This window comes from Rhagoletis pomonella, unplaced genomic scaffold (genome assembly GCF_013731165.1).
Source record: "Rhagoletis pomonella isolate Grant_MI unplaced genomic scaffold, Rhpom_1.0 Rhpom_scaffold_00008, whole genome shotgun sequence".
NCBI classification, from domain to species: Eukaryota; Metazoa; Arthropoda; class Insecta; order Diptera; family Tephritidae; genus Rhagoletis; species Rhagoletis pomonella.
Genome location: NW_023458562.1, coordinates 47,506,530 through 47,533,631, shown reverse-complemented (window position 1 = coordinate 47,533,631; position 27,102 = coordinate 47,506,530). Strand labels below are relative to the sequence as shown.

Genomic DNA, 27,102 nt, shown 5'->3' with positions numbered 1-27,102 from the left:
AGTGCTATACAGAATAAAATCTGCAGATCAGTGTCAATACAAAATACAAAATACAAATAGGCTTATGAGTACGAAAACGGGCGCAAATACTAATGTGAACAGGAACAATATAACGGCAATGGCTTCTATATATCGATACCTTTCAACGATACACGAATCGATAACTATATTAATAATTAAATTCATAACTTATCGATAACTATGTACATATCGTCGCCTGGGTAAAAGATTGTCGTATGTTATGCACGTACGTATGACGTTTACGACAATCTTTTACCCAGACGACGATATGCGTACGTAAATATTTATTATGTATACATTTCGATAAAGCTATCGTCGAATTCCTCGATAATTTCACTGGTAAATTTTTCGATAACTACATTTGTCAACCGATTATCAAAAATAATTTGCATTTAATTTTTTCATTTAATTCATGAGTTAATGAATGAAAAATGTAAGACGAAAGAAATTTAGTAAACTTGACATTACCATAAAAAAAAGTTCCTAAAAGTATCGAAAAAACCCCAAAACAGAAAGAAAAACGAAAAATAAAACCCGGAAGTCGAAAAAACACGAAAATATTAGCTTCCGGCAAATTCCGAAAAGCAAGAAAACAAAGTACCGAAAAATTCCCAAAAAATCTAAAAAAAAAAAAAATTCACGACCATCCCTAAAAATAGGAGGGTTGTCGTTTAAATATAAAAAACCGGGTATTACCCAAATTAATAAAAGTTGTAATGCAAAAATAAATACACATTTGTGTATTAATTTCATATTTGCTTTTTAAGCAAACATGTTTTTCCCGAAGTTCTAGTGATTTTTTTACAAAAACATCGAAAAAAATTGCGATATATTTATTGATACCAAAATCGCTGGCGATATTGGTAAATATATCGATAATTATGCTGATAACGGTATCGATACACATAATAAGTAAGTGTGGTGAATGATATTTGTATCGATATCGATAAATAGCAGGGCTGCAAGTCGGGTTTGAAATACCAAAACCGAACCGGTTCAAAATCGAAATCCACTTGAGCATTTTACAAGTTTTGTAACCCTTATGATAAAACTGCTGAAATTTTTTTGTTTGATAATTTTCGATTTATAAAGCATTTAAAATCTTCTTTATTTATTATGAAACTGGAAGTTAGTAATTCAAAAATGTAACTGTGCTAAGCACGCTTCCCTTCTTTGATAAATCCTAATAAAATTTTATTTATTTGATTTCCGTTCCTATTCTCCATTCCAATACAGAATCTCCAACCCGCACAGATACCGACGACAGCAACACGGAAAATAAGATGAGTGTGGCCAATGTAAATAGCCGTCCCTCCGCCACTGCCGCTGCCTCCACAACTGCCGGCGGCTCAGTGCCAATTCACGACTGCATCAAGGTAGAACAAGAAAATACCGAATTACGACGCAAGCTCGTACAAACGAAGCGCGCATTCGAGGAGACTTACAAAAAGTTGCACTATTCAAATAAGCGCAAAGAGAGCTTTGAGAAAGAGGTCAAAGAGCAAATACTAAAAACGAAAAACACTCTCAAATATGCGCGCTTCCATATGGCTCAAGTGCAGCAACCTAACGCACAACATCCCCATCATCATCATCATCAGGAGGAGCAAGTGCAATCATCATCAATGCACCAGGCACCTCAGCAACCACAACAAACACATGAGCAACAACAACAACAACGTAATATAACAAGTGCTGGTGTTAGCACATCTAAATCAAGTAGTGATGCACTTCATTAAAAGACTAAATCAAAGGAAGCACAAAAGCGAGAAAAATCAGCGCGCACAAAATCGGCGAGCACTTGCACGACGAACGCACAAATGTTCATTCGTTGCTAACATGCACAAGGCTAAATATATTAATTTTTGAAGAAAAGCGCTAGTTATAATTAATTAACTAATTACTTAGCTTAGATTAAAGTCATGTTTTAGAACCTAAGCACTCTTTACATAAAGACATTTATTTGTAATCATTTTATTCACCTGCTATATATCTATATTTGTATGTTTGTATTTGCGTTATGAGAACTTGTTGAATGTAGTACAACCACGTTGTTCAAGCATAATTTGCTTATCTAACTTTAAGTGATGCAACTGTTTATTTTCATTCATATAAATATGCTGCATATGTAAATTAACTAAATATCCTCACGAAATCAGATGCTAATTATAGCGGCTCATTAGTCTAGTAAACCCATAAGGTTTTCATTACTTTTTTCATTTACAATTAGTTTTAAATTACAGATATTATACTAACTTTATGAAATACTTTTTATGCATGCTCTATCAAACATACATATTCATATGCCAAGACTAAAAAAAAACAAAAAAATTACCAACACGCATACCAGTGCCATTTTCGCCCAACACATTCATATACATATTTTACTAAAAAGGCCATAATTTGTTAACAGTTAATTAAAAAAATATAGAAACCCAAGTACTATGGTCAGGGGTCAAAGGCTTGCAACAAAAAAACTAACCTCATGTCTAAGGCCAGTTTTTTGTTTGTTACTTTCGATGTAGTTTTTACTTGAAATATGAACATAATATTGAAACTTGTAATAAATAGTCATTTAAACTATAAGTTAAGTTTGTTTACGGTCTCTTCTAGAAGACTTAAATACAAAATATATATATATTATGCCACAAAATGAGTTGAAGCAGATTTTCATTTTGTTCACTTTTTCGTTTTTATTTAATTTAACTTTTTTGCTTGACGTCCGCACAAATCTTTGCCAAGCAAAATACTGTTATTTTTAGCAGAATTATAAAATTCTTTATCAGGCGCACAAAATTGCACAGTAATAACTCGCATGTTTCTTTACAATTCACACATACAGATTTTGCTAGATAATTACTCAGCAACAGGCTAATCTGCTTTCAAGGATTTTAATTAAACAAGAAAAGATTCGGGCGAAACCGAACTTCATATCCCTAGTGTGCGTAAAATGTATATTTTATCGAACACTGCTTAGAATTGCCGTTATATAGAAACTAGGCATAGGTATTGTCCGATTTCAAAAATGTACGACATTTTTTTTAGTGAAAAAAAGAGTCAATGTGTTCATCAGTTTTTGGAAGCATCGATAAGACGCTACTGGAATACACATATTTTAAATGAGTGCGAAGTACCACGCATATGTTTTAATAAGAAGTTTTTTGCTAAAAGTTTCCTCTTTTTCACTATATAGCGAAAGATTGGAGTGTTTTCATTTTCCAAAAATACCGTCATATGAGAGGTATGCCGAGAGAGTGTCCGATTTCATGCACTTTTAAGTCTTGGTTAATGACCAAGGTTTGGAGAAATCAGTAAAGCGCTTACTGAGCTACCATGATCAGGTGGTGCCACGCACATTTTCCAAAATCTTAAAAACTCAATTTTATTTAAATGTTAGATAATTTAGCTTCTTTGTTTCATCCAAGGAGCTCCGCCTCGCCTCATACTCCGATTAGTGGTACATCTCGACAATGTCCTGAAAGCACTTTGCCAATCAATTAACAGTTACCTCAGTACTCTCAACTCAATGGCAGCCAATTTGGGCGATAAATGCTGCTTAAACATGAGTCTTAGTTTGGCAACTGCCTTTTCGGACATGGCCTTTTCATTGCCAAATCGTCTCCTATATTTAATTTCTTCGTTTAACCAACAATCCAAAATTTTTTATAATTTTCTCCTATTTACGCTTCTCAAATCGTAAGTACTTAGAATTTGATATTTATCAGCCTCATCGCGAGTATCGTGTCGAATGCATGGCGATTTTCGAGAGTCGAGTCGTTTCGAGAAGTACGTGACATTGCCTAAAAATTCGATTCGACTAGTGTATTAAAATGGGAAACTTGGCATCACTGGATAGTTTTCGGCAGTTTCCGTCGTCTACATATTTCAGCATGACAATAGGCAATGCCAATGTTGTCGAGTCATGTATTTTAGTCTAATGCATGCAATGAGGCTGTAGATTTCTGGCCTAACAAGGGAAAAATTAGCATTGGGGTTGAAAACAGTTTTATTGTTTTTCAAAATATTCTCCATGATGATCAATACACTTTTGAATAGTTTTAGCATTTTCTTACATCGATCGAAACGAGCCTCTTTTTTTTTAATATGTGTGGGAACCAAAGCGAACACACCTTGTTACCACAAGGAGATCATACAAAATATTATTGATGTTCGTTGTACTAATGTCCAAGGATTCCTCATAGCTAGTTTAGCGAAAGCAATTTAAGTGAAAAATTATTTTTTATTTGAGTTTAATACGGAAACTGACAGAAAAAAATATATCGTGAAACCGGCAGTCTCTCAACGCTTGTAATATGAAGGATCTTGCTCAATCATTTCGCTCACAGCATCGATGTCGTCTGGCACAAATGGGTTCGAATCATCACATACGATTTCGTATTACTTGTCACGTAAAAACATATTCAGCCTCATTGCGGAAGTCGTAAATTAGGCTAAATTGTACGACTCGACAACAGTAGCATTGCCTATTGTCGTACTGAAATAAGTAAACGACCAAAATCGTCGAAAACTATACAGTGCTGCCAAGTTTTTCCGTTTTAATACACTAGTCGAGTGGAAATTTTAGGCAATGACGAGAAATTTTCGATACGATTCGACTCTCGAAAAACGACTTGCATTCGACACGACTCTCGCAATGAGGGTGATTTTTCGGCTTACGACATACGTGAACGTACTCTTTATCCCATTGTTGTTGTCATTGTTCCACATTCCTACATGATCCTGGCTGTAATCGCCTCTCAGCGCTTTGACAAAGCCCTTATACCAGAATTAATTTCTTCATTTTTTTCGTTAAAATTTTCTTTTATCGCTTTTTGGTCCTCTTTCCATATTTTTCTATGCGATATAAGATTTTCAAAGTTCAGTTTCAGTTTTCTGGTGATGGTACTCTTTTAGCTTTTTGATTAGCTATTCTCAGGAATCTGTAGAGTTTTTCAAGGTGGCTGCTCTACCAGCATTTAGGTGTTTTGCCATCCTTTACCGCCAGGTGGCATTTTTGATTTCTTGATTTCCTGAATTTTGTGTTCAAACTCTTGAAGATTTGAGTCACATTCTAAAGTCTCTAAGGATTTTAGGAGCTTATTTTTTGCAATGAAGTTATTAGCTTCGACTTAACAATTGCTTGTTTCAATTATTTCCGGAAAATGATGGCTGCCACCAATTCTAGTAGCATCCACATTCCAGTGAAGTTTGATCAAATTGTCACATTGGGTTCTAAAAATACAGTTCTGGCAATGATTATGTCACTTTGGCTATAAGTATGCAATGGCTACACCTGCGTATCCATCATTCCGGTGCTTATTTACTGTGTTGTAATTTATTAACTTCCTATACTGGTTTTGTTTTGAGAAAAAAAAATTTACTAAAGGTGGCTATTTCTATACTATATTTATTCATATAGTACTCTATTGTGTCTATATTCGCTTTGAGTGATTGGCAATTATATTGCAGAATCTTCATTTGAGTCTCTTGTTCAATTTAAAGATTCACTAATCTCAAGCTCGTCTCTCCTAACCAAAATTGCTTCAAATTGTTGTCTTAACTGTTGAATTTGTTGAAATACTTTACATTGCTTTGTATTGTTAGTCTTTGAGTTATTTTTATCATTTCCGCAATTAACTTCAAATTGTGAAACCATATTTTTTTGATAAGCAATTGTATTGTATACTCGGTTTGAGGGAGCCTTGGCCCTTGGACGCAAATAATCCTGATTTTTGGACCGAAATTCCTCATTGTTTGCCAGTATGTCAAATCGATTCGTGTTTTTGGGAAAATATGTATCTAGAACCTCCTTTCTTGAGAGTTTTTTGATGGTTTTAATCTGATTTATCGCCAACTCTTTCTCCCAGTGTGGGAAAATATTCTTATCTTTCGCGGTATGGCCGTTTTTACCACATGCATTCTATTTTACCACATTCGATACACCATTTTTTGGACTTGCATCCAAATTGTGTGTGACCAAGTCTGCCGCAGTTGGCACATTGCCTCAGCGGTGGGATAAACATGTCGACATTTAGTTTAGAGTACTCAAAGATTATCTCTTCGGGAATGTCATTTCCTGCAAACCCTATTTTTATAGTTGTAGTGGGAATGAGTGTGTCACTGGTTGGGTCTTTTCTCTTAAATCTCATTATGCGCGTTCCTTATCTCCCAGAAATAGTCAGAAAAAGTCCGAAGTAGTCAGATTTAGTCCAAAAAGCGTTCCTTAACTCGGAAATGACAGCAAAAATGAGAGAGCAACAGTCAGTGAGAGCGACTCTCATCAGTCCGAAGTAGTCAGATTTAGTCAGAAGAATTTTTTCTGGCAAAATCCTGAAAAGTGTCAAACTCAACTGAATTTAAATTAACGGAAGTTAAAGAATACGCAAAAAGTGAGAATAATCTAAAAAGTAAAAGAAATGAATTGAAATTGGAAGGAGGCAAAAAATAATTGATATAGCAAGTGTTTATTGTGCTTGTGCTTGTGTGAATGTGTTTTGTACATACATTTCTGTTCTTATTTGACATTAGTTTTGTTGTTGCCATTCTTTGGACTAAAAATTTGGTTTTTTGCGTTCCTTTACTTTTCCTGTTACTCTCTTTTAGTGAGCGCATTTTGCTTACGCTCTGGCATTTTGACACTTTTCAGATTTTAGTCCAAAAAGATAAGGAATGAACCTATTATAGAGACTATCGGGACTGCCGATTTCGAATTTTTAAGTATGTCATACTCGTTAAAACATAGCGGCATCCCATGCACCACACCATAGATTTCTAGTACTGTTCTAGGAACGAGGGTTTCAGTCCCCCTTTTTTAATTCTATTGTCTAACAGACGTTTTTCGCAGCGTATGTGTCTTTAAATGTCACTTTATAAAGTGTTTTACCTATGGCGTATATTAAATCTAAGTGTTGTACTTTTAAGTCTTTAATTTTGCTGAAGAGGGTTAAGCCAGTCGTTATTTTTTCATTTCTCATTGCTTGACATTCAGAAGAATCTACTAGAACGAAAATCTCTCCCTTTAAATTTTGGCGGGTATTTCACCACCAACTTTGCGTCATTTTTGTCTTCTTAATTTTTTCGCGCTTTTTTATCTTTATCTTCCGAATTGAAATTAACAGTTATTTTTCCATTTTCTAAATTATTCTGTATCCATGTCGCCGGGTCACTCACGAGTCAGCGGCGCCTTTTTGCACTTCACTTTATTGTAAAGATGTAGTAATTAGCCAAAATCACTTCCCAAAATCAAAGAAAAGTATGCAGCTATTCCTTATTACGCTAGTTATTAATGCCAATTTATAGAAGACAGTTTTAACTTTACACACACGGTACCACTCAAAAAGCCCTTAGGTTTAATTTTACAAAAACGTGGTAGACTGTACGCACAGTTAAACAAATTTTAGCTCACAATAATTATCGCGTCGATCCACACTCTCTAGTGTCCAAAATTCCCCACTTATGACTATATAAATACATACATATATTTGTAAGTGTGTATCTGTGTAACCGATTTATCAAATTCTACCAAAATCGGTACACCTATTGCATAGGAATGTTGAAAATTTTGAAATCGGATATACGAAATCCCCGACATTTCATTAACGAAAGACGTTTTTTTTTAAGTTAATCTCTGAAAAATAAATAAGATTTATACTATAAATAAATTTAAATTTTATAGGTTTTTAAAGTTTTTATTCAATCAAATTTTCAATATAAAATTTGACTAGGCCATAAAATAATAAAAAAAAATCTAGTTATTTTGTTACTCAATGTGCAGTGGAAGTCCCGCATTAGAAAAACCTATTTCATCGCACAAATTTAGCATCTATGTACATCTCTTCAACCAAAAGTATTTTTCAGTTGGAAATGACCGCCTTGCAAAAGATGCATCAACAGTTGCTCAAAAACCAGTTGCATAATTAAAGTTACTAAAAACAAAAAATAAATAATTATTTTAAATAAAAAAACTATTCATACATTTTTTTCTTTCTGTTCAAATTTTTATTTCATTTTAGTTATGTATCTCAGAAGATATTGAGGACTTCATTTAACCAGCTTGGCTTTTAAACGAGAAATACCAACAAAGTGCGCAGCAATTAAATAAGTGAAACCAACAAGCGAACGCTGCATTTATGACTTATTATTTATTTATTTATGCCCTTTAAACTAAAATTTCGAATTATTTGAAAATATCAATAGTTAACTAACGGCCATGAAAAAATTTGTTGCTGCCAATATAACAACAAATTAGCGTCAGATTTGTTATACGACACTTTGCTGAACTGACTCAAACTAGCTTGTAAATAAATAAGCACAATAACAAGAATCAATACAAGGCAAATAAAACGCTTTGAGAATTCTAATGTAAAAATGTAAAATATAATTAACCTTTGGGAGCAAGTTTAAATTTTTTTCATTGTTTACTACTTATTGTTAGTGGCTAATTTGTAAAAATCGTAAAATTTAATTAACGAAATGACAAACAAATTGGTTTCATATCAGAACCTGTAAGCAATAAAATACACAGCTTCAGCGAAAAATTTATTATTTCACAAAAATACGCAATACAATGTATTGCGTGTGTTAAGACTTGCATATTTATTTATTAGCAAACCTGTTTTTAAAACTGTAACAAATGTATGTATGTAAATAACTCATGTTTTTATATACGTAAAATATCCCTATTTCATAAATAAAAACGAATTTTAATGTAAAAAAGTTTAAAATACGATGCATTTTTAATAAACTTACATACATATATGTACATTGAGCCAAAAGCACAATGGTTTTTTCAACCAAGTTATGGTTTGATTTTTGCATGGTCAATAAACCGATTGTAAGAAATGTGATTCAAGTTGAGCATTTGAGAACAGATCCGTATGTATGGCAGTGGCTGAACGAGCAGAGGTGCTTGCTTGCTTGGTTGGCTTCCAGCAGTACAAATAATGCTGTAAGCGCGATACATAATTTTTACTTTTTTCTTTTTTGCTTTTTCTTAATTACGAAAAAGCCTCTGCGAAGTGTAGAACCAAATCAGACGACGAAGAAAATTGATTCAAGTTGAACATTTTAAGACACATTTTTAAAACGGTTGTAGCTGAGTGTGTAGAGATGCTTGCTGTTAGTAGCTTATCCCGTCAGAGGCAACATGTTAAAATGATAATAAACATGTTTGTTTTATATCTCCGAATTATGAAAAAGCATCTGTGAAGTGCAGAACATAAATGTATTCAAACGAAAGATCGTCAACGAAAAGTTTGGTTAATGTAAACGAAATTGTGGATAATATTACCAAATCATTGTTGAAAATATCAACCAAGGCATTGTTAAGATTAACCAAAAATCACATTGATTCCTTTTCAAGTTTGAGTTTGGTAATATTAACCAATTATTGGTTGATTTTTCTTTCAGTGTATATGCTCAGCTCAGTTCACTTGAACAGGTACACATATTTTCCTCAAAATCCAAGCTTATATCTGGACTTAAGGTCATCAGAGAAGTTTCGTTTTGACGATTTATTTTGGAACGAATCTCCGTCATCCCTTGTCAAGCTTGGTTTGGAGACAAACCGGTTTCGGCGTTGTGCCATCTTCAGTGTCATTTTTCGTTTATTTTTGACCTCATTTTGAAGAATTATTAATTTCGAAGAAAGGTGGTGAAAATGAAGAAAAAATCTTGATTACTTTCGATTTTATTCCACTTTTCATCAAACTACACGAAAATTATGGTTATTTTTTTATTCACTTTTTTTTGATCCAATACTAAGTGTTAAAGCTAAAATGAATGGTTTGCTTTTATTGGTGCAATCTAGTCCTTTCCTTGTGTTAAAGCCACTGTGCCTATTCAAGTGAATCGAAATAATAAGCATAAATTTCGTGCAGTTTGATAAAACGTGGAATAAAATCCAAAGTAATAGAGGTGTTTTTTCCTCTTATATATGTAGTTATAAGTGGGCGGTATCACGCCGAATTTCCATAATTCCATAATAATGCTACTTCTTTTCAAGGGATTTTTGTTAGCATGATAAAAACATAGCAAGGTAGAACCGTTCTCTCAATTGGTCGGCCATGATTTTTTTTTGAAGTTTGCCAACATTTTAAAATCATATAAAAGTGAAAATAAAAAATTGAAATTGTTGGAAATTGTTGTTGCTTGAGATTGAAAATGAAAATGTGTGTGTGAGTTTGTGAGTAAATTTAAAAATTAAATTGTTTGGAAACGTCAAGAATTTCAAAAGTGACTCTCAGCGGTTCTACCTTACTACAGTCCGGTTCACTTGATTAGAGGCAATAATTTTTATGGAAGAAAATGGTTATTAAAGCCACCGAATTTGATCAAGTAACAAAATGTTTTCTGATAATTCAAGCTAAGACTGAACTTTGCTCGAAAATAAACACGCATCAAAATATTATTCCATCTAACGGTATTTCACAGCAGTAAAACTTCAGCAGCTGTAATATTGTGCTTGATTTATTGGTTCACTTGAATAGAGGCACTAGCCAAATAAGAAAAAAATAATAATAATTACAGATTTGTTTTTTTTTTACATTTATTATTTAAAGCTTAATATTTTGTGCTGCCACCTTGTTTATAAATTACTTCGTAAATACGTTGAGGAATGGATTTGTACAAATTCTCTAGATAGCCTAATGAAATTTCAGACCAGGCCGTTTTAATGCTTCGAATTAAAGCATTTTTGTCTTCAAATTGTTGCCCATTATCATAAACTTTACGAGCAAGCCATCCCCATAGATTTTCAATAATGTTTAGATCTGGGGAATACGGTGGCCATGCTAAAGTTTCAACGTTTTGGGACGCAATCCAACTTTTGACCGCTCTTGAAGTGTGTACAGGTGCATTATCCTGTTGAAAGATCCAGTTAATAGGTCCAAATGTTTCCCGCATCTCGGGAAAAGATGATTCCAACAGAGCTTTATAGCTGTTTCCCGTCATTTTGTAGTCTACAATTTTCAATTCGAACGCGCCGTAGTACGATATTGCTCCCCATACCATAACACCACCTTCACGGCTGTGATGTCGACTCAAGTACCTTTCTTCCTTTCTTAAGTCATGGAAATAATAATTGTATCCATCCGGCCCGTCCAGATTAAACTTCTTTTCGTCACTAAATATTACTTTTTTCCATTCACCGGGGTCGTTATTTGTAACAGAACTCCAAGCCATGTGGTCCCTTGCAAAATCGAGGCGGCGTTCCTTGCGAAATTTATTGAGAGGTGATTTTTTTTGTAATTTTTTATGCTTCAGATGTGGCGCTTTTAGAATAGCCCTTCGAACGGTGGGTTTGCTGGCTGCAACATTTGCCATTTCTTTAATTTTTGCTGTTGAAAGGGCGGAATTCGATGCAATCCTAAGGATTTTGCGGGTTTCCTTCGGTGTCAAAGCCATCGCAGTTCTGCCTTTGTAGTTCTTACCATAGGAGGTACCTTGTTTCATGTAATGATCCACAACATTTGGACTTCGACCAATTTTTTTGGCAATTTGGCGATTCGAAAGTCCCTCTGAGGTCAAGATATCGATTGGTCCTTTTTCGCGATCAGTTAAACCTTTCTGCTTTCCCATTTTATTAGAATTGAGAAGTTTTCGACCAAACACAATGAATACTTAAAAAAAAACGATCCTTTTTCACACCTTTATTGCGCAAATAATGTAGGCAAACTGGGCGCCTCTATTCAAGTGAACCAATAAATCAAGCACAATATTACAGCTGCTGAAGTTTTACTGCTGTGAAATACCGTTAGATGGAATAATATTTTGATGAATGTTTATTTTCGAGCAAAGTACAGTCTTAACTTGAATTATCAGAAAACATTTTGTTACTTGATCAAATTCGGTGGCTTTAATAAACATTTTCTTCCATAAAAATTATTGCCTCTAATCAAGTGAACCGGACTGTATATTTTTATCATGGTTGTTAGTATCAATTTTGAGTAAATTAACTTTCCGCTCTGAGTCCTTAACTTTCGAAATATGATTTCGAAGTCTGATTTCTGTCGCAAGCACAATAATCATACCGAGTTTTGTCCAAATTGATCGAACGGTTACCGAGAAACACATATGTGGTCATAAGTGGGCGGTGCCACGTCCACCTTCCAAAATTTTATCATAAACGTATTTTTTGCTAAAGGGCCATTCCATTGTGACTTGTGGGACCATTTACTCCAGACTGTGATCAATTGTTAATTTTAACTATGTCGTCGGAATTTATGCAACAGCGAAATATATTTTTTAATATAAAACAATAACTAATGTATAAAATTGCTTTAACAAAAATACCCAACGATTTCTTAGTTTTATGTAACTATCATTTGAATGAATGTGACTGGTGGGACACTGAAAAGAACTCTATTTTACCCTTGTGCACTCAAAGAATTAGGACATATTTAAATTTATGTCGTTTTCCTCCTTACAATGGAATGACCCTAAAAAATTTTTGGAAACATCAGTTTTTAGCTTCAGTATTTACTGATTTATCGAAGATTTCGTATTTCTCCAAATTACCGTTATATGGGATAAAGGCGTGAATACTGTCCTATTTAAAAATTTTCGGCCGTTTGGTATGTTGTATGTTGGCCAACGACTATGCCAAGGTTGGAAGAAATTGGTGGAGCGGTTACCAAGGTATACACATGTAATCGTAAGTGGGCGTGGCTACGCCCATTTTTTTTTTAAATTGACATTCTTATTTTTCATCTAAAAATCAATGTAAATATCAATTTTGAGTGAATGCTACCGTTACGCGGGAGATAGGCGCGATTATTATCCGATTTTGCCAATGCCATCCGTCCTACGCTGGAAAGAAGTTCACCCACCAAGTTACATTAAGATATCTCAATTTTTACTCGAGTTAGCGTGTGTACAGACGGACGGGTGGATGGTCGGACGGACAGGCAGTCACCGCTTAATCGATTTCTTATTTCATTCAGATTATTTATGCACATATTTGTCTATATCTATCTCGATTTGTTTTGGCTTTTACAAACAACCGTTATGTGAACAAAGTCATAATACCCTTGTTCACAAGTGCGCTCGGGTATAAAAGAACATGATTTTTTTTTAATGATTAGCATATATATATTTCCCACTTTTTTGCAAAAAAAAATCTTAACCCTTGACGAGCAATGGGTCTATTTGTGGTTTTATTGAAAAAGTTTTAATGCAGTTTTTTCTAAATATTTGTATTGAAGAAAACAAATTTATTATAAAATACAATTTATACAGTGGCTATTTTTGAAAAATTTTGCCAAATCATATTAATTTCAATTGAAAATCTGAAAGGTGTAACTTTCTTAATTTGTTTGCGGAAAAGTTAAAAGAAGCAGACTTTGCAGAAACGAAATTTAAAAAAGCCTTTTGTTTCTTCTTTTTTATTGAAATGGTAAATAGTTCACTACTGACAGTATCACGAATGCCTCCAAAAAACCATTTTCTCACGAATCGCAACACGAAATTACCGAATTAAATTCAAATATCTTCATTTGTACGTTCTAGATAGTCTAAACACGGCCAAATGCAGCCCACCTTTTAAGGGCTTTTTCAAATTTAGATTTTTAGAAAAAGAATTTATTAAAAAAGAATTTATTATAGCTTAAGTATTTTCTCTCAAAAAAAAAAAATAAAAAAATCCGGGTTCGAGTCGTCACTACGATATCGTACTACTCGTCACGTAAACACACATTTTTCGGATTATAAAATACGTGAACGTACTCTTTGCCCCATTCAGCTTATACTTCCTGACGTATCACGTAATTTTCTTTTGTATCGTTTTTGATCCGTTAACGGATGTTACAATTCGAGCCCAGATAAATACCAGTTACCCATATGAAAAGTTTCTTCGTTTTTCTTTATTTTGTTCGTTTAATATTAACCTAAATATGGTTGTTTGAAACCACAAAATCGATTAAAATTTTTCACTTATGGACAACGACTTTGACCTAAGCAGTTGTAGTTATTTAAACTGAAGTTTTTTTTATCAAATACCAAGAAAAAAGTTTCTTGTAAGTGCGAAAATCGACTTTTTGCACACAAAAACTTATGAAATTATGGATACATAATGCATCCGCTGTTCGAATTAGGTCAAGACCAAAAAGCTTCGTCAATTGCCTCTCTTTTTTGCGAAGTTATTCCAGTTGTTCACATTGAGTGAAGACAGGCCACTTTGTGTTCTTTTATTATATTTTGAGGGGCCCTGGCTTTCTTTGTCCACCTATTGGGGACAAACCGAAGGATCTTTTCCTTGCTTTCAAAAATAAAAATGAAGAAATCGCATGAAGGTGATTCGCCTTATTTAACCCGCATACATCGGAAATTCTTTGTAACACAAAGTACGTTGTGCATCAATTTGATACATATGGAAAATAACCCAGTATTCAATGAAACCTTGGGTCTTTTTTTCATTTTTCATTAATGATCAACGTTTGTTTATTCATTTTCTGATAATAATAATAAAAATACTTGAAAGATCTATACCCATTAGTCGCAAACACCCAATTCAAAACATTAATTATTTTTATTAATATTTTAATAATTTTTCGAAATTTGCATTTGAGCAATTATTCATCAGACGAAACTGTCGGTACACTGTCGGCTCTGAAAACTTAGTTGTTTTAGAATAAAAACCGTAAGTTTTACCTGGAACATCCCAATCGGAATTATGCTAAAATAACGAAAGTCTTACGAGGCAACTCGGCTCTTCTGGCAGATATAAGTCTGGGTCGTTTCGGTTACGTAGACCCGACTATTGTGGGAGCATAAGCGACAGGTTGATGATCTCGATGAGGTAGTTTACTATGGTAGTCGCCAGATATTTTACCATCTGTATTAGACCATTCAGACTAATGTTTGTGAAGGCTTCAGCCTTCCTGCTTCCTTCGGCGCTGCTTTTTGGCAGTTTGCTCAGCCGTTTGGTGACAGGTCGATACCTCTTTTTCTTGCACGCACACTTCTTCGGGTCTGACGTATTATAGTCACCGAATGGGATAGACACCCGGTCTTTGTATATCGTCGATTTGGGTAAGGACCTGATAGGAGACCTTAGCGGCGAAGTACGGCTGGGAGTTCTATCCGGATTTTATGAATATCGGGATAATCTGGATATTCGAAAATAGAACGGATATTAACCGTATCTCTGGATTTTATCCGTAAACATGAATATCCGACTGGACAACCGAATACACGGATAGTCCTTTGGCGAAGTCAAAGGTTTTTAGGACCTTGTAGCGGCTACAACAACCCCGCCCAGGACGGTTGGTATCTCAGTCGGGTCTCTCCGCATGCCGGACACTCATTCGGCACATCCTCATTCAACCTACTCAAGTAGGATTTCAACCTGCTGCAGGCGACAGCCGGTTCTACGTACCGGAATGACTCGGGTTTCACATTCCCCCGACAGCCGGTTCTACATACCGGAATGACTCGGGTTTCACCCGACCAAGGGCTGTTGTTTCGGCGATCTAACCCCGTTTAGGTCGGCGAAGTATCTCAGAAGTTGTCCGTCCATAGGGCTACATTCACTACGTATTTCGCGAAATCTCGCTCGCAGCTATCAGTTAACTCTGGTGACCAACGTAACCTAACCTTAACTTAACACTTACAGCCAGTTTTACGAATGCAATTTTAGTGAAAAATGATTTTAATTTTTTGAATCTTATATGGAAATTGACGGAAAAAAAATAATTTTCCATTTAAATTGCTGGTGAAACTGGCTATTAACCTTTGTTGCATATAGTAATTTCATCCAAGTTCTAAGAAAAAATAAATTAAAATTATTGAGTTGTATGTATTTAAAATCGTTTATTGGCTTCTTTATTTAAAACACCATTTTTCGATTGTACGCAAAGCGAATATTGTATGTTTCTCACGATAAATTTCGACGTTTTTATTATTAAACTATGTGCGAAAGCATTGTTTTTCAAAATGTGCTGAAATAGTTTTTGTATGTTCCCATTGGTTTAGTGTTTTTGTAATGTATAAATTTATATTTAATGATTGTTAAAATATCGTGCATTACAATTAAAGAAAATAAATACTGTGATTAACTTATGGACGTAGCATTGAGATTTGAAAATATTTGACAATTTTTGAAAATACTGACAATTTCTGAATGGTTAAAATTCATTTAGTTAATTTTAGTTTTCCTCGTAAGCTAACTAAAAGTTTTTTGCCTGTTACTATGTACATTAAAACTTAATGTGACTCTTCTAAGCTCTAGAGTATCAAGCGTTAATTGTTTTTGGTTTCGCTTAAGTTTTACATTTGTGTAGATATGAACCGCATTCCAAAAATAATTCAATTACATCTATACGCTTAATGTGATACCATATTTTTGCTAGAAAAGCCTGCCACTAATATTAAGTCTGTGAAACTGCTTAAAGTACTACATAATTAACTAAATTTGGCGCCTAGCAAAATGTCGAAATTACTGACTATTTCATATTTTCTTCTTTCTGCACATGTATTTGTATGTATGATCGTACGCGCTAAAATTGCACTTTTACATATTACTACTATTAATTTTAATTTTTGGTTTTAGCACTTAAATTTTTGTATGTGTGTGTGTGTATAAGAGGCTTTTTGGCGCGTGCTGTGCGTTGCGTAAAATTTTTAAGCTAATACGAAACTGCTTGTTACTTATAGCTTCTTTCTCTTTCCACGCTTCAGCTATCAGATATTTTTCGTTTACTTTCTTTGGTGTAATATTTTTACTATAAGTAATTTAAGTAGTTTTAAAATTATACATTTTACTAAGCTAATTGCAAACGCTTGCTATGGCAATTTTTAATTATTTACCTTTTTCACCGCCATTCATTCATTCATGTCATAAGGTATAATGTGAATGTTGTGCGCATGCGCTTTAAACGCTTATTTATTTAGAAACTGCACGCTAGCTTATAGTTTGCTTTTCGGTATATTATTGACGATTACTATAGAACTGATTGATGCCTAGCACATGCTTCTCTTCGTGATATTTCTGCAGGATATGTGTAATTACAGATGTGGTGTCATTGTCGCCACCCCAAACGCGTATGGAATTCTCGTTTTCGAGTATGGACAGAAAGGCTAAGAAGAGAGTAAGTAAGTAAGTGTTATAAAAGGTTTAGAAAGTTTTTAAAAGATGAAACATTTTGCAAATGTGTGTTACGCTTTTAAAGCTTTTACCAGCTAAGACCATTTTAACAGAAGAATTCGTAATTAAAGTGATACGAAAGTACACCAGAGTCTCACCATCACCAGAAATAGAACAAAACTTAAACTCACCTATTAGTATTTTTGGGTTACTTAAGTTCATTTGCACTTGTGGCATTTCGAGTATGGCCTTAAGTATAGGCGAATCTTGTGATAGACCTTCGCGCAGCTCAATCAAACTGCCAGTACGATTTCCACACAACCATTCACACGCTGCTGCTTTGTTATTGCAAGTCTTTTTTAAAGCGTTCAGCACTTCAGTTTCTTCGAAACCCATTTCCACCAACGAACTAATAGTCTCAGGTGAAGGCGGTATATCACGATGGCTATAGATGCGTACTATCTCTAGAAGCGCTTCTGTGTTTTCAACTATGCTCTGATAAAGAAATTTATTTCGTCAATAGGGTAACATTCAATAAATTGGGTACTTTTTACATCATTAGTGATTATGCCAGAAGGTGAGAGTACTGATAAACTTTTCTGTAAACCCATTGCTGCTTCCTCCTCTGAACCCTCCTCACTTTGATGTTGTATGAGCCATTCGAGTGCTGCTGAGTATACACCTCTGCATAAAAAAACACAATATTTGCATATAAAGCCAACCCTATTATATGGGCGTATATCAACCAACTTACTGATTAACTTTAAGCGCATATTCGGCTTTCTCCTTTTTAAAACCCATATCGACAAGGCACTGCAGTGTGTCATTCTGATAATTTCGCTTGTTGATCAGCTTCTGTTTAAGCATCGCTATCAGTCTTGTCGCATAAGGACCAGCGCCTATAATGGCTGCAGATGCTTGCGCCAGTGAAATGAGAACTTTACGCACATCGAATTGCAGCTGTAACGAAATAGCGAACGTATCAGTAGCGAATCAGTAATTGTAATTTACACTCACATTCGATTGCTGAAATATTTCGTTGATATCCACCAATGGCATATCCGCAGTGTGTGGCAGAATGTTACGGGTGGCAGCATTGATTTCCACTTCCCGCGGCGGTTGCACTTCGCGCGTTAGTGCCGTCATTTGCTGCAGGTTCTGCCGCCGGGGCACCAGCACCAACATGGAATTATCCTCAATTTTCAGCTGTGCCAGCGTCATACTTTCATTCAACTCGGCACCCTGGTACTCCGCGCGCATGATCCGGTAACGTGGCCCAAGCTGGCGCACATCGGGCGCAAATAGTGTCATAGCCGAGGGGTCATCGGATAGCTCCAACATTACTTCGTTTTTCAACTCTGTGATGCGTTTATTTACGTCCGCTTCGAAAATAAGGACACGTGCACTGGGACAAATTACTCGCACTTTGATTCTTTCTTTGGGCGTCTCTCGATCGATGTTATCACTGGAGGCGGCAGTAGCACAATCTGAGCTCGATAGGACCGCAGAACGGCGCGAGCCTCTTCTGCGAAGGGAAATGTTAAAATTTCAAATGTTTACTTTGTCAGCGAATGCTGATAACGGAAAACATTTACATAAATGGTAAGCGTACTTTGAAAACAAATTTCTTAACTTCTGCATTTTAAGTTGCTACAGCTTTTTTTGGGAAGGTCAATTACTTTCAAATATAAATATAAATTTTGACAGCGAATTTAGAAGCGAGGAAAACTGAATTTTAATATATTTTATTGCAAGGTTACTCACACTCTTGACACTCTACGTGGCTGCGGCGTCACAGTGGGACTGGCTTGCTGCAGCTGCTGTGACTGCGATAGCGATTGCTCGATAGGCGGCATATGTACCGCACGTCCATTAGGATGAAGTATGACGTGTCGTGCAGGGGATACCGGGACAGCACGTCGGCTACGTCGTTGTGGTGGTGCGCTGTGACGAGCGGGTGAAGCAACATGCTTAGGATGTGATTCGCATGCCACGGATGTCGTAGGTGCAGTTTGTGTTCTGGAATTGGCACTTGAGGCGCGTATACCGCCGTCACGTACCGCTTCAACACAAGTGGGTTGTGCCGTATCACTTTTCTCCTCATTGGCGGTTCGTTTATTGCGTGCCGCCCATCTGGCACGCATCCAAGGGATCATCAAAATGGATATTGGAGTTTGTAGATATGATGTAGAAGATAAATCAACGCAATGCTGAAAAGTTCAGTTGCTTGGGCAGCGGTCGTCAAAGGATTCCATGACATGATTCAGAGATTTATATAGGGGCTGTTGAATGTAAGCATGTTTTCCCACGAAAATATTAAAATGTACTTCTTTGTAGTGCTGCATAGCTGTTTGGACAAGTCAAAATAATAAAACTACGAGCTTATAAGAGTAATACGGAATTCGCGAGAGGCGATTTTGCAGGCAACTTTTGGTTGAAAGTAACAATCGCCTGGTGTGAACTAATCGCTTCCAAAGAATTTGGGGGCAGCATTTTGATTCAACCAGTCGCCTTTAAAATTGCCTCATGCGAACACCGTTAAAGCTCCGCCAGCTTACAACTCCATATATTAAATTAAAAAGATTTAAATTTATTTACTTTATACACACTTTTTCTAGCACCGTCTACAAATAGCATTTAAAAGATACGTTTTATTTGGCATTCCGCTTGTGCAATTAAACTTTAATTTTCTTTGAATTACACTTTAATTTTCTTTTTCAACTTTGTTTTGCTATCGTAGAATTTTTCTTATCAAGCATTACTATTGCGCTGTCATACAACATTAAACGACGGCGTTGAAATTTCAAGCAAACCAGCAGCTGTTGTTTATAGGCGGCATACATAGTGCGTCTGACTCGTGATTAAAATTTAATATAATTTTGATTTGATTAATATTTAAATTTATTTACTTTATACTCTCTACTTCTAGCACCGTCTACATATAGCATTTAAAAGATACGTTTTATTTTGCATTCCTTTTGTGCAATTAAACTTTAATTTTCTTTGAATTAAACTTTAATTTTCTTTGAATTAAACTTTAATTTTCTTTTTCACCTTTGTTTTTCTATCGTTGAATTTTTCTTATCCAGCAAAACTGTTGCGCTGTCATAGAACTTTAAATGACGACTTTGAAATTTCAAGCAAACCAGTGGCTGTTGTAATTTATTTATTATAAAATTTTAACTCAGAATTTTACATATCCTTAATGTTATAATAAAATGTTATTGGGCCTCCGCACACTAGCCTGCTCAGTCGGACTGAGCAGTCCACCACTCGAACGCTCACTGGACTGGGCAATCGGCCGTAAACAGGTTTCAGTTTAGTATACATGAACTACGCTTGATTGCGCTAGTGCGTGTGGCAAATGCGTTCTGCGTTATCGTGAAGTGATAAAAATAACACCTTTACACCGCATTTATTTCGGTGTTAATTTTATACTTTTCACTTCACTTCACGATAACGCAGAACGGGAATTGACCCTCAGGTTAAGATTAATGGTTTTTCGTACAGATGGCGCTGAAAATATTGACTTTTCCTGCCAGTCATTTTGAGAAATTTCGTTAAATTTTGGAATAGAGGCAATGAAGTAAAGATGCCGCTGGTGCTGGTTGTAGAAACTGCCTCGCTAAAAATCTTCAAATCGGTATTGTCTAGGAAAAATAGTAAGATAAATACATGTATTTTATTTAGGCACAGAAAATGTACAGTATAAATAAAACAACCATAAATTCAAATGGGAAAATATTTAAAATTTTTATGAGGAATAGTAGAGGCAGCAATGCAACCCTGTGCTAACTTAACGACAATTTGACGATGGAAAATTCGATGTGTGTTTTTCGACTTTTCTGAGCGAGCGAGCGTTGTTTTGTACTGCGGTGATTTTGATATAGAAATTGACTGGAAAATCGGTGTTATTTATAACTCAATTTATTAAATTGCGAATAATAGAAAGCAAGAGTGTCTTATAAAAGTGGTTATTTGAGAAATAGAAAGTGATTACAGCCCAGGGAAAGTTTTGCATGAGAAGCAAAAGCGATGGTTACATGTGTGCGTGTGCGATGAAAGAAAAAAGAAAGAGCCAATAAACGAATGGAAAGAATAGGAGCCGACCAAGGGAGAATCACCAAAACCGTCAACAGCGCTGACTACGACGACGGCGACGACGACAACGTAGCACTAGTAGAAATGTTATAATGAAAATTATAATAACACACATTTATTAAATGCGACGCACAATTGTCTTACAGACAAATGTAGCTGATTACCAGCAAAGAAGCACTGTGCAAACATTTAGCGCATGAAATATACACATGCTTATTTTTAAAACTGCTTGCTTAGTACTGGATGGAGCTGCAGTAAAGCAGAAAAAAAATTTGCTGAGCACGGAAAAGGGATACATAGGTGTTCTCGAACACACGTTCACATATCCGGTAAGTAAGCAGGTATTTTTTATATACATATGCTGTGGTGATTCTCCGGGCATCCACAAGAAATGTGAGTCGACGCAAAACCTGACTGAACTGCCTTTTTTTTATAATTTTTTCGCTTCTGCCAACACAAATGAATAAGAGCTTTTTGCATTGCAAGCGTGTTTTTATATACATACGTATGTATGCTTGAGTTTAGAGAGTTCACTGCATTTTTTATGTCTTATTTATTTGTTCTCGTGGCATTTACCTCGAAAATCGCGTTTATAGGTTTATACTTTCAATGGAATGTTTTGTATGATTCGCGTTATATTCCGTTAGCGGTTGAAGTCTCAGTAGCAGTCGCAGTCAGTGGAGTATTTGGGTGCCGTCTTCGATATTCGATGTTCCAGATTCACTTCTTGGCAGTTTAATACCTATACATAGTTGGTTAAATAGATAATTCAATGTTGTTTTGTTTTTATGTAAAGGTTGGAGCCAAGAGGGCCCATTCCGTGTAAAGTTCTCCCTCGTTTTATATATAATACCACTTTATTCCTTTTTATAATATACCTATGGATTTTCTTATTTTGTTTTATTTTACGGAATGGTGTAGGGCACACAGTAAATAATTATACAAATAATTAATAAAAAAAATATGTAGTTTGATTATATACTATGTACTAGCCTGAACCCGCGGCACTGCTCTCGTGGTAGCAGAATATGGAGGCCAGTTTTATAGCTATAAAATGAAATGCAATAATAACTTTGGTAGATATGACTACATACCAAATCTCAAGTTCATGTATAACCTTCCTGTGAGCAAAGTTTAGTGCGATTCCTTGTCGCGGTACAAAAGTTATAAGATAATAAACAAACAGACATTCACATTTATATATATATGTAGATATATGCATGAATTCTCAACTCGCCCCGAAAGTGTCCCGTCTCAAACGCTTACATTTTCTTAAATATTAAAAAAAACAAGTTCTTTAACTAAACTGTCTTAAAAGTAACGCATTAGTTCTCCTACTCAAACTGCTTAAAAAGTTTAGTACGAGTATCTCAAGAGTAAGAAGTTTTTCGTGTTCAACCAATTACGCAATTTAAACTTTGTAAAAGAATAATTCACTTAGGGGCAATTTCACGAAAATAATTTGTGAGAAATAATTTTAATTTTTTTAATTTTTATCCGGAAATTGACAGAAAATAAAAAATAATTTTCCATTTAAATTGCTGGTGAAACCGGTTGTTAACATGTCAAACATCTATGTATTCATTCTCTATTCAGTGGATCCCATTGTATTATAAAGTCTTTGAAATATTTAAGTATTGGTCTAAAAACGAGTGAAAATGTCCCACCCGTCACAACGGAATGCCCCTTTTGGAACTTTCGTTTCTGCAAACAAAGTGCATTTGCATTCCCCCTTAGTTTTGTTCGTATAGCGTAATCAAAAGGAAATACAATTTTTTGCTGGAAACAGAAACCTCTTAGCTATGATTATCTTAATTTTCGACTAGCATAGTTCCAAATATGACTACCTACTCTAATTTTTTTTTTATTAAAAATGTTATTAGCTATCTAATATTACGTTCAAATTGGCCCCATTTAACTGGTTAAATGAAAAAGAGCTTTTTGGAAAACGCAATCGTCCACATTGAACATTTGGAGTTAACTTTGACGGTTGTTTTATTACCAATAAAGATTCGAAAAAAATATTTAAAATCAAGTTTTTGTGTTTCAATTTGTTTTGCCGAATGTCTGCTTCATGATATTAACGCATACGGATTACTTAGAGACTTCAAAATTTTTAGTTCGTATGCACTATTTATCTCTGCGTACGATGAGACCTCATGGGAAATAACTAATCACCGCCTTGGCCTCTTTTTTGGCGGGCAGACATGCATACAATTTTGATATTTTTTGATAATTTTTAATTTTCAATATTTTTCAGAATATAACTTTTTTGAACGTTGGCGGGTCAAATGAAAGCTTTTGGGTCTTTCTGATTGGCCGGAGCAGAAAGCTTTCCGATACAACTCTGCGTTGAAATGGTTTTCAAACGAGTTCAATTTTTCAACAATTGCATGCGATATAACTTGTTTATGAACATGTCTTGTTCATTTAACCGGTTCAAGCCCATTAAACATGTTTAGCTCGTCAATTTGAACGTAGTATAACTCAACATTTGGGCGGTATCGGGAAGGTCTGTAAAAATTTTGTGGGTGCACGGAACCAAAACCCTTTCTCGACACACCCGATAAAGCCGCAGCATCTCGCAAATTCAGAAAATCTTCGTTAAAAACGATGTAAGAAATATCCATTTTTTACTGTGACTAGAATGCAAAAAAAAGAAAAGAATAGGAAATTTTTTATTTTTTTAATTGATTTGAAAGACATGTGAATTTTTCTTAGTGATATATTTCGGCACCCGCATATTTTTAACTGACTTCCAAGGAGGGGTTTATCAATCCGTCGAAATATTTTTTTTTTTTGTGTGTGTGTTACCGCATATCTTTGGACCACGTCAACCGATTTCGAAATTTCTTTTTGCATCGGAAAGGTAGTGGCTCATACTAAGCTGGTTTAGATCCGATCATTGGATCATGAAATATATATATATTTTTTATATGATGTATATACATACCACTTTAGTAGTAAACCATGGTTCCTCTTTGTTGTAATCTAACATTTTTATATTTTTTTTAACTTACGAGTTTTTATTTTACTCTTGTTTCAGTGACCTGCAGATGCAGATTATTTCTCGATACTTAAAAAAAATTAGGGTACCAAGAGCTAATAAACGCCAGGTAATAAACGAGAATTTACATACATATAGAGGTAAACAAAACAGGATTTCAAAAGCCAAGAATCGCCTCAGGTAGCACAGGAAATAAAATTTACGAAAAATACAGTAGTTAAGTATTAATTCGGAAGTCGCTTTGAACAGGTAAGTCCAAAATCATTTGTTCGGTGTAATGAAAAAGAATATAGTTTTAGTAAAGCAACTCACAGTGCAACGTTAGGAGCGAAAATCGTTTCGCCGTAATACATATTTTACGTGTCCGAAAAAGAAAAATAAATATTTAAATTATAAATTAAATTCTCTTCTACTTCCAGATTACATACTCCTAAAATGTGGAATTCCGATTCGCGTTCACCGAATGGTGTAGCCACCTCATCCGCGGGTTCGCCCAGTTATGGAAGTTATAATTCCAATAACGGTAATGGTAAAAATGGTTCACCGCATGCGCAACAGCAGCAACAACCGCTTCTTAAACAGCTAGGCATGACTTCCGCTATCAGTTTGGCTGAGCCTCGTTCTGAAGATTTGCAAAAAACAGAAGAACTGCGCAAAGCATTGGAACCATTTAAAGTGTTTGAAAGTCAAGATGAACTCAATCATCGTATGGAGATTTTAGCAAAGCTCAATACTCTTGTCAAGCAATGGGTTAAAGATGTCTCAATGGCAAAGAACATGCCCGAGGTAGCTGCTGAGAAACTAGGCGGCAAAATTTATACTTTTGGTTCATATCGTTTGGGTGTACATCATAAGGGCGCCGATATAGATGCGCTCTGTGTGGCACCACGTAATATTGAAAGAACAGATTATTTTACTTCATTTTTTGAACTGCTAAAAATGCAATCAGAAGTGACGGAATGTCGTTCAGTGGAGGAGGCATTTGTTCCAGTTATTAAAATGAATTTCGATGGCATTGAAATTGATTTGTTATTTGCGCGTCTATCACTCAAAGAGATACCAGACGACTTCGATTTACGAGATGATAATCTACTTAAAAATTTAGATCCACGTTCGGTGCGCAGTTTGAACGGCTGTCGTGTGACCGATGAAATATTGGCGCTAGTGCCGAATATAGAAAATTTTCGCTTAGCGCTGCGCTCCATTAAATTGTGGGCGAAAAGTGAGTATGATTTGAGTGAAAGTTTACTTAGGCTTGAAATATATTAATTTGTTCTCATTTTGTTGCAATTGCAGAACATGGCATTTACTCTAATTCTTTGGGCTACTTCGGTGGTGTGACGTGGGCTATGCTGGTGGCGCGCACCTGTCAGCTCTATCCGAATGCAACAGCCTCTACGCTTGTGCATAAATTCTTTTTGGTATTTTCACGTTGGAAGTGGCCGAATCCTGTGCTGCTAAAGCACCCTGACAATGTTAATTTACGGTTTCCAGTAAGTATTAAGAATGCGCCTGAAGGCAGATCGTTTAGAAAATATGTACTTTAATTAATATTTTTATTTCCCATTGCTTTAGGTTTGGGATCCACGCGTAAACGCTTCGGATCGTTATCACCTAATGCCCATCATTACGCCGGCATATCCACAACAGAATTCCACATTTAATGTATCGGAGTCAACAAAGAAAGTTATACTTAATGAATTTAATCGCGGTATGATTACCACAGATGAGATCATGCTTGGGCGCGCTACATGGGATCGACTATTCGAAGCACCCAGCTTCTTTTACAAGTACTATCAATGCTCTTTTTCACCGCCATTATTTTTTATACTTATATACATTGTAAATTTTTGACTTGCAATCATTTGCAGATATCGTCACTTTATCGTGCTTTTAGTTACATCGCAAACTGGTGACGATCAGCTGGAGTGGTGTGGCTTAGTCGAGTCAAAGATTCGTCTATTAGTTGGAAATCTCGAGCGTAATCAACACATTTCGTTAGCACATGTAAATCCGTCATGTTTTGATTTTAAGAAAATCGCTCCCAATACACAAAATAACAGCGGTAACGATGATGAAAAAACACAAACCAATAGCAATCCACCAGTTTGTACATCGCCATTTTGTTCGATGTGGTTCATTGGTTTAGAATTTGAACGCACAGAGAACTTGAATGTGGATCTCACTGAGAGTATTCAAAATTTCACAGAACATGTTATACAGCATGGAGTGAGTTGAGAAAATTGTGTAAAAAACAAGCAGTTTATCATAATTTTCTCTTTTGTAATTTTCTTAGGTAAATATAAAAATGCTTAAAGATGGCATGCATATAGAGGCGCGGCATGTGAAGCGTAAATCTCTTTCGCAGTATTTGGATACGGACTTTTTGAAGCGTGAACGCAAGTCTATGGAACAACATAACAATTTCAATAACTCAATTTTAGCTAATCGTAAGCGTTTATCGACGGAGCTGTCAACACAAACTAAAAAGACGCGATTGAGTGAATCGGTGAGTAAAAAATTATAGGAATTACATTACTTCTTTTTATTAATGATACTAAATGTTCACTCTTTCCTGCAGCAAACGGAAGAAAACTCAAATACGAGTGATACTGGTGACACAACGCCGACCACTCAGCCTACTACGGCGCCGAATTTCACACCCGATGGGAAGACCAACAAAAATGGTGGCTCTGGCTCTAATTCGCCACGTAACAGCATTGACAACAATAACAGCAGCAGCAGTAGTGTCAATGTCAACAACCAGAATCAGAGTAGTAATAGTAATATCAACAGTAGTAGTAGCAGCAGCACACCGGCTGCAACTGCCGCAGCTACCGCGGAAGTGGCCTGCTCGTGACCGACGCTAAGTACAGCACCGAATCCAACACCG

General features: G+C 35.5%; 3 protein-coding genes across 11 annotated transcripts in view; 2 read left to right on the top strand and 1 right to left on the bottom strand.

The window, feature by feature from the left end:
- The window catches only part of LOC118745016 (centrosomin), a 77,605-nt gene extending 73,186 nt beyond the window's left edge, over positions 1 to 4,419 (top strand). For all 5 annotated transcript variants that reach the window (XM_036478523.1, XM_036478527.1, XM_036478524.1 and 2 more), the window contains one exon: positions 1,258 to 4,419. In XM_036478523.1, coding sequence (XP_036334416.1) covers positions 1,258 to 1,760 — 503 coding nt within the window. In that variant the 3' untranslated portion in view covers positions 1,761 to 4,419. The remainder of the gene's footprint in view (positions 1 to 1,257) is intronic.
- Positions 4,420 to 16,173: 11,754 nt separating this feature from the next.
- Positions 16,174 to 19,971, bottom strand: LOC118745014 (ubiquitin-associated domain-containing protein 1). 3 transcript variants are annotated; one of them, XR_004993603.1, is made up of 8 exons: positions 19,700 to 19,971; positions 18,866 to 19,448; positions 18,119 to 18,626; positions 17,856 to 18,061; positions 17,656 to 17,785; positions 17,293 to 17,596; positions 16,825 to 17,094; positions 16,174 to 16,739 (listed from the first exon to the last, which is right to left on the bottom strand). XR_004993603.1 is itself a non-coding variant. In XM_036478519.1 (7 exons), exons 2-7 carry the CDS (start codon positions 19,255 to 19,257, stop codon positions 16,946 to 16,948), a joined length of 1,689 nt encoding a protein of 562 aa, XP_036334412.1. In that variant the 5' UTR covers positions 19,258 to 19,448; positions 19,700 to 19,971; the 3' UTR covers positions 16,174 to 16,945. The 3 variants fall into 3 exon arrangements, 2 of the variants coding, with proteins under 2 accessions (XP_036334412.1, XP_036334413.1); XM_036478519.1 differs by having other exon boundaries at positions 16,174 to 17,094; XM_036478520.1 differs by having other exon boundaries at positions 16,174 to 17,094; positions 19,711 to 19,971.
- Positions 19,972 to 20,915: 944 nt separating this feature from the next.
- LOC118745012 (poly(A) polymerase type 3-like) lies at positions 20,916 to 27,092 on the top strand. Of its 3 annotated transcripts, none has more exons than XM_036478517.1 (8): positions 20,916 to 21,531; positions 24,249 to 24,426; positions 24,629 to 25,431; positions 25,506 to 25,702; positions 25,785 to 25,999; positions 26,081 to 26,438; positions 26,506 to 26,718; positions 26,791 to 27,092. In XM_036478517.1, exons 3-8 carry the CDS (start codon positions 24,645 to 24,647, stop codon positions 27,067 to 27,069), a joined length of 2,049 nt encoding a protein of 682 aa, XP_036334410.1. In that variant the 5' UTR covers positions 20,916 to 21,531; positions 24,249 to 24,426; positions 24,629 to 24,644; the 3' UTR covers positions 27,070 to 27,092. The 3 variants fall into 3 exon arrangements, with proteins under 3 accessions (XP_036334410.1, XP_036334409.1, XP_036334411.1); XM_036478516.1 differs by having other exon boundaries at positions 24,249 to 24,458; XM_036478518.1 differs by lacking the exon at positions 24,249 to 24,426.
- The last annotated feature ends 10 nt before the right edge of the window (positions 27,093 to 27,102 follow it).